The sequence below is a fragment of the Rhagoletis zephyria genome, unplaced genomic scaffold (assembly GCF_001687245.7).
Source record: "Rhagoletis zephyria isolate East Lansing unplaced genomic scaffold, Rhagoletis_zephyria_1.1 Rzeph_scaffold_10962, whole genome shotgun sequence".
NCBI classification, from domain to species: Eukaryota; Metazoa; Arthropoda; class Insecta; order Diptera; family Tephritidae; genus Rhagoletis; species Rhagoletis zephyria.
Window position 1 is genome coordinate 6,569 of NW_016168039.1, and position 7,987 is coordinate 14,555.

Genomic DNA, 7,987 nt, shown 5'->3' on the forward strand with positions numbered 1-7,987 from the left:
TTTTTTTTTCAAAAAACAGTCGCCCCTCGCCAGACAATAGGTGTGTTCGCGTATTATACTATCAAGTGCAAAATTCAAATGAACTTTTATCTGTTCTCTCTAAGGGCCCTGTCACACGGCCAGTAATTATCACGATGTTTGGATCGCGATCCATATTGATGATGGCGCAAAAAAAAATTTTTTATTTTGTACGAATAATTTACAGATAATACTTTCCACAATTTTTTTTTAATTTCCAATGATAATTTAAATATTTTCAACATGAAAAAAGGAGGTAGTTCCATTGTCAATTTTTCGTCGCCATATTAACAGCCTGACAATTAAGCAGATTGTGACATTTTATTAATTATTAATTTTTGGTTTATGTAAAAACATTTTGTTCTTAGAATCGAAATTTGAACTAGCAAAAGGTATTTTGTTGGATACGGTTCGATTATTTGTACAATAACTTTTGGTTATTGGGTCGAAACGCGTAACCTGAATTTTAACATGCATGTATGGTCAAACGCTAAAACGTTAATTTCAAATAAAGACAAATTTATTAAAATATTCGGTTTGAAATATGAAATTTTTTGTAAAAAATACTGCGCGAAGGCTTACAATGCGGAAAAGTATGTTGTGCAAACATCCAGTGGTTGGCGTAACCCGAGTTTACATTTTCCCCGTCAAAAAGGGGCGGAAAGGAAAAGCGTGACAAGAAGACCTAAAGTTCGGTTTGTTCTCTTTCTAATGGGTTGGGTTTTATGGGCCACACCCCCTTCGCCTCTGCCAAAACCATTGCACAAATTCCTTTTTTGTTTTTGAAAGAGAAGAGGGCTAATGCTCAGTTAGTTGATAATTGTAATCCTAGTTTGCGTACTAATAATAAGTCATGAATTTGATTTCACAACCCCTTCAATATAATAATAATAATAGATTGGCGCTTATACATATGTTAGTGTTTGGCCGAGCTTCTCCTCCAATTTGTGACGTGCGCCTTGATGTTGTCACACAAAGCGGAGGGACCTACAGTTTTACGCCGACTCCGAACGGCGATTGTATTTTTATGAGAAGCTGTTTTTCATGGCAGAAATACACTCGGAGGTTTGCCATTGCCTGCCGAGGGACGACCGCCGTTAAGAAAAAAACATTTCTTCTATAGTTTTTATTTTTTTTGCGATGTTGCTTTGACCAGAGCTTGAACCCAGGTGCCGTGGAGTGGAAGCGCGCACTGCTTACCACTACACCACAGCGGCCCCTTCAATATAGAACAGTGAAATATATTTTAGTTATACGTCTTTGAAAGTCATAAGGCCCTTGGGTACCAAAGTAAATTCCACTTTCAAGTTACTTGAAACAGAGAACGTTTGTAAATTATTTTATAATTGACTCTTTATTACCGCCAAACAATATAAGGTTTGTTCCACAAGCTAGTCGAAGTCACTTCGAGTTGCACATACATACGCGTTCCACAAGTAAGTTTTAGAGTTTATTTGATATACGCTCACAGTTTGAACTTTGTTCGAGTTTTTATACAAGTAGAGTGTGGAACAAACCAATTATGTATGTATAATATTTAGAAGCTGTAAAAATTTTACCTAGCCCCATAAGCTAGGTAAAATTCTGATGTTTGTATTCACCACGAGAAATATTAAATTTTTGCTTTCATCCGTCAAAATTCCATCTTCCGACTTACATAAGTAATTTCGTTTTTAATAGTTTTTATAAGCTGCTTCTTTTTAATTTCTTGTTATCCTTTCTGGAAATTTGAGATTTTGCAAAAATAAGTTCTTGTAAATTCAATACAAGATTATAGAAACTGGGAATTGCTTCCTACAACAACTACTTTTTGCGGCGATGCCACCCTTCGCCACGGTTTTACGTTCTAGAAAAAGTTTCTGTTTCCGATGCATGCACTGACCAAAACTCAGGAGAATATTTCGCGTTATGATTATTTCCAGTAATAAAAGTTTTTTCAAACTAATTAAAAATACTGAAAATCAAAATTCTGTATTAAAATATAATGTAAACAATGTTAAATAGGACATGTCATTACTTTGAAAAAGTGCGCACTTTTTAAGGTAATGACATGTTCAATTTAACATTGTTTACATTATATTTTAAAACAGAATTTTGTAATTCCGTATTTTGAAAAGCAGAGTTGTCAAAAGAAGAATTTTCAAAAAGCAGAATTTTCAAATCTCATAATTTTGAGAAGCAGAATTTTGTTAAGCAGAATTTCGTGTTCCGAATTTTGTAGTACCAGAATTTCGATACCAACCCCAGTCCTTAGCCAGATAAAAAAAATTTAGGTCGTTCCGGTTACGTAGAGGCGACTGTCGTGGAAACAACATCGAAATGTGTAATTATAACAGGAACAATCGTATCCGATATAGAAAACTATAATAGTCCTGGTTAGCTACATTGTGAAATAATCATATCACATACGGACACTAAAAATTTTAAATACGTTCACCAAAATTTTTATTATACTAAAAATAAAGATTTTGGGAGGTGGTTATCGAAAAAAAACTAAGTGCGCCTGGGCCACACTGGTGAAGTGAAACTTACGTTACATACATATCTATTTTGTCTCATAACCATTATACATACATACATATGTACATACATACATCAGCTTTTTCTTAAGGTTATATTTTTTGCCTTTTTTTCTATCTAGATCTCTACCTCTACCCATGTTCGTTCTAATTATATTTATGTTATTCTGTTTTCCTTTATCTTCATTTTTATCTTTATACTCTATCGATGAAAAAACCGATAAAATTATCGATAACAAAATCGATGAAAAATTCGATACAAATTTCTATAGCACAATCGATAATAATACTGGTATCAAAATATCGACAACAAAATCGACCAAAATATCCATAACAAAATCGATAAATTTCGATAACAAAATCGATAAATTTCGATAACAAATTCAATAAATTTCGATAGCAAAATCGATCAATATCGATAACCAAATCGGCAAAAATATCGATAACAAAATCCATTACAAAATCGATAACAAATCGATAAAAATATCGATAGAAAAATTGATATCAAATATCGATAAAAATTCCTATAAAAAATCTATAAAAATATCGATAACAAAACCTATAAAAATATCGATTACTTTATCGATAAGTCCCGAGAATCCCGAATACCTCTAAAATCTCAAAATAGTTCCCAGATTGAGTTTCTGTGTCTCCCTCTAGATCCTTTCCTCTTTAATTACCTTTTACTTTACTTTAATCTTTCTTCCCCTATCATCACCTTAACTTTTATCGGTATCCTCATCCTCCCCTTTGTCTTTACTTTAATGTTTATCATTTTCTTCATCTACATAATCCCCTTCACCTTTGCCCTTATATATATAAGTAAAGTTTTTAAATTTACCTTGGTCTTAATTTTTGCCTTTATCTTTACAGATCTTTGTTTTTGTTTTTATTTTTGTTTTGCCTTTATCCTTTTCTTTCTAAGTGTTATTCTTTAAACTTTTATTAGCAAATTTTTGTTAAATTAATACCGTATGCATACACACAAGAAGCACTTGTTTCAGCCCCAACCATTTCCGTTGCACCATTTCCGTTGAATTTGCCAATTTACTCCCAACCAACCAACCGCCACTAAAGAGGTTTCACTTAAAAAAATATAAGCATTTTTAAGACAAGATATTATTTATTTTTGAAAGGTAGATGCTAACATAACTATTTTATTTATAATCCCAAATATATGATATAAAATCCCCTCCACCAAAAAACTTAGATTAGACTTAGATTTTCCCCAAATGTATGGATCGCGTTTTGAAAATGCTACACGTTCAATATTTATTGACGGTTTTGCGATCCGCGATCCAGGGGCCTTACTATATATTGCGAATCGAAAAACAATGCGATTCGAAAGCCAGATGCGATCCGAACTGATATTGATACCACGCAACACTTGCGCATTCGCTTTCGCAAATGAGTATGAAAATGTGGCAACAATATGTTCGAAATTTACATAAATGACACTTGAAATGTCAAAAATTTTAAATGAAATAAAATATCGGTAAATTTGTATTTCTGAAGCATTATAATAACTTAATATAATATTTTATAAAATGGATTCAGTGGCTTGGTGGTTTGAGGAGGATGAAAATGAAGTGAAAATTCAGCGAAGGTATCTAAGGAATCAATCGGATATGCTGAGTCTTAATGACAAAACGTGAGAAAATGTGTGCATGTATTTCTTAAAAATAACGCTAAATTAAATGTTTTTAACAGATTTGTCCAAAACTTTCGCCTAAATAAAGAGGCCTTCTTATACGTGTTGGATAACATTGACTCGGAGCTAAAAGCGCCTCAACGCTGTACCGCAGTACCATCGGTCCTGAAGGTGGCAGCTTCTTTGAAATTCCTGGCTCAAGGTGGTTACCAGCATCAAATTGGGCAGGATTTTCAAATAGGGTTCGCACAGCAGACAGTATCAAAATATTTGTGGAAAGTTTTCGGGGCAATTGAAAAAGTTCTATGTCCAAAACACATTGTTTTCGCAATGACGGAGAATGAAAAAAGAGATGCAAAACGACATTTTTTTCGCACATGTAGCATTCCGGGTGCTGAACCGCTCAGGAACAATTTACTACAAGAGCGTGCAATTGCTGGCTTATGCCGATGACATCGACATCATCGGTAACAAAAACCGCGAAGTCTGTTCTGCCTTTTCCAAGTTGGATAGGGAAGCAAAGCGCATGGGTCTGGTGGTAAACGAGGACAAGACGAAGTATCTCCTGTCATCAAACAAACAGTCAGCACATTCGCGCCTTGGCACCCACGTCACTGTTGACAGTTACAATTTCGAGAAAGTAGAGAATTTCGTTTACTTGGGAACCAGCATTAACACCGATAATAATGTCAGCATTGAAATCCAACGTAGAATCACTCTTGCCAACAAGTGCTACTTTGGACTGAGTAGGCAATTCAGGAGTAAAGTCCTCTCTCGACGTACGAAAACCACGCTCTATAAGTCACTCATCATGCCCGTGCTGGTATATGGCGCAGAAGCATGGACAATGACAACATCCGATGAGGCGGCTCTTGGGGTGTTTGAGAGAAAGATTTTGCGGAAGATTTACGGTCCTTTACGCGTTGGCGACGGCGAGTACCGCAGACGATGGAACGATGAGCTGTATGAGCTTTACAACGATATGGACATAGTGCAGCGAATTAAAATACAGCGGCTCCGCTGGCTTGGTCATGTCGTTCGAATGGACACCGACGCTCCAGCTCTGAAAGTATTCAACTCGGAACCCGCTGGTGGTAGCAGAGGAAGAGGGAGGCCCCCACTGCGATGGAAAGATCAGGTGGAAAAGGACTTGGCTTCACTTGGCGTTTCCAATTGGCGTCAGTTGGCACAGAGGAGAAACGACTGGCGTGCTTTGCTGAATTCGGCCAAAATCGCTTAGGCGGTTACAGCGCCAAAAAAGAAAGAAAGAGCATTCCGGGTGTTGTAGGAGCCGTAGATGGCACACATATCCAGATGATTCGTCCGGTTGAAAATGAACATTTGTATTTCAATAGGAAATTGAAACATAGTTTGAATGCTATGGTGGTAGGTGCTTTACTAATAGAACTTATGAAAGCATGAATGCATGAAGATGCTATATGCATTTAAACATTTCTTAGTCGTAAATAAATTTTAAACTTAATTTTGCGACATATCTCCTTCATCCATTCATGTCTTCATATGTACGTAAGCATATAAAAATATAATTTTATATGAAACATTTTACAACTTAAGATATGTGACCATAATATGAAGATACGATCGGTGGACGGACGATACGGAGGTGCTTGCCATGACTCCCATATATGGAATATTTTGGGAGAAAGGAGATATTTGAAAAGAAACTTTGAAAATGGAGAAAAAGGAACGTGGATTTTAGGTAAAAATTATATTTGAAATGCATGTAATTTTGCATATACATATATTTACATTATAAAATTTTATTTTTGTTTTTAGGAGACTCAGGCTATCCATTAGAGTCTTGGATTTTAACTCCATATCGAAACGTTGCCAAAAACAGCCATGAAGCAAAATTTAACGAAAATTTTGCGAAAGGGTGGTGCATAATAGAAAGGTGTTTTGGTGTACTTAAAGCAAGATTTAGATGTCTTTTAGCATCTAGAGAGCTCCACTATGCTCCTCCAAAATGTGTGCAAATACTAAATGCATGCTGCGCTTTACATAACATTTGTATTTTGTACAAAATCGCTGCTCCTTCCGATATACCGGTTGAAGAAGATTTCTTAACAACTTATATGTATTCTTCAGTGGACATCGATTTACGAAGCGCTGCTGTAAATATCAGAGACGACATCCGAAATAATATGTTTACTCGAGTTACGTTTATTCAATAGAAAACATTTTTATTAGTAATTCATTTATTTTTTCAAGTAAATCGCGTATAGCATAACTGTTTAACACACAAACATTTAATAAAAACTAGTGATAAAAACAATACCTATTTCATTTGGCATTGCAGTAAAACTATTATAAAACAAAACCGTACTTCATTGCACATAACACATGCACACACACTTTGAAAGTGAGTACACAAAAGCGATTACACTTCCTTCTTGCAACTCTCAATGTTTTTCGTGCTATTTTATTATTCTTTATAGTAGCATAGAGACAATGTAACAAAAACTATATGTATCTAAATTTAAGACTATGTAAATTTATATTTTAGAAAAAGTTTAAAACTTGAATACGTATAGTTTTTTTTAACATAAACTATGGTTATACAAAAAAATAATAAAATATTACGAAAAACATAGTTGAGAGAGTTGCAAGAAGGAAGTGTGATCGCTTTATAAGTCACTGGATATTAATTAATTAACATTATTTTTCTAGTACTTTAACCATCTAATTCTCTCCTTTGTAATTTTATTTGTAAAAATTGCTGCTTTAATTTTAGCTGCTTAATCATTAGTTTCCTCTTCTCCAAGTCCATTTCCTTCTTGCAATTAAATTTCCCAATTTGTAGTTTTAATTTCTTCTCTTTTAGTTCATTGTTTTTCTTCATATGCTTTCCCAAGTATTTTAGATCATCGTGAATCTTTCCTAATTCAGAAAGACAATCTCCGTGGAGCGTCGCTTGGTTTTCAACTTGTTTTCGGAGGAGTGCATCTTTCTCCACAACTTTACTTACCCGCCGTGTTGTTTTTACTGGAGTCTGCTGATGGGATGTAGCATTTTCGTTGCTCTCCACGCATATTTCCATCACATCATCACAGTCTGCAAAATTTTCTCTAAATGCTTCTGAGCTTGTTGGACGTTCAGCATCTTGGCTGGCATAAATACTTCCGAAATTTGACGCGCCTACTGTGCCATCAATTGCCTCCCCCATCGCCATTAATCTCTCCACTTGTTCTTCCAATGGGGTTAGCGAGCAATATTTTGATGGCCCGCCACCCGTGTTGGCTAAACTATTTTTAGTTTTTCGTAGCTTCGACTTTAAATGGTTTTTGTAATCTGCCCACACCTTTAAATATTGGATAAATACTTTAATCTTATTATTTTGGGGAAACAAGTACTTTCTTACCTTTTTCCATCCAGCAACATCGCGTGTTGGGGGGCCAGCAGCGTTTAACCAAAGTTTTCCACAAGGAGTTACTGGTACTTTTCCCGTTTGCGGTTTTTAAAATGCCTTTTGCCAGCTGGGAATGATTCTCCATGAAATATACCATGATTTCAAATTGCCTTTGCTTTGTGTGTGCGTTTTTTGATTTAATTTCCCTAAAATAATTTGTTTTTATAAAAAATATACAAAATAAGAAATTTTTACTTACATTTTTCAACCGTTCTGAATGCTAATTTTCTATCGAATGACATTTGCTATTTTTGAATGAATGTTAATATCGTATTCGCATTTCGTAGTAACGTGAAAATGACAATGTTCGAAACGAAATACTATTCTATAATAGTAGTAGCGTTTCTTCAGTTTTTTTTTCTTTCAAAT

The 7,987-nt window shown here is 34.9% G+C and overlaps 1 protein-coding gene and 1 long non-coding RNA gene across 3 annotated transcripts; both read right to left on the reverse strand.

Annotated features, from left to right (window-relative positions):
• Nucleotides 1-1,726: 1,726 nt before the first annotated feature.
• LOC108376787 (uncharacterized) lies at nucleotides 1,727-2,054 on the reverse strand. Of its 2 annotated transcripts, none has more exons than XR_001849282.1 (2): nucleotides 2,036-2,054; nucleotides 1,727-1,959 (listed from the first exon to the last, which is right to left on the reverse strand). It is a non-coding gene; the product is annotated as an uncharacterized LOC108376787 (long non-coding RNA). The 2 variants fall into 2 exon arrangements; XR_001849281.1 differs by having other exon boundaries at nucleotides 1,727-1,972.
• A 4,799-nt stretch (nucleotides 2,055-6,853) lies between these two features.
• LOC108376788 (uncharacterized) lies at nucleotides 6,854-7,612 on the reverse strand. Its single transcript, XM_017633030.1, has 2 exons — nucleotides 7,571-7,612; nucleotides 6,854-7,510 (listed from the first exon to the last, which is right to left on the reverse strand). The coding sequence occupies exon 2, from the start codon at nucleotides 7,379-7,381 to the stop codon at nucleotides 6,884-6,886; it is 498 nt and encodes a 165-aa protein (XP_017488519.1). The 5' UTR covers nucleotides 7,382-7,510; nucleotides 7,571-7,612; the 3' UTR covers nucleotides 6,854-6,883.
• Nucleotides 7,613-7,987: the final 375 nt, after the last annotated feature.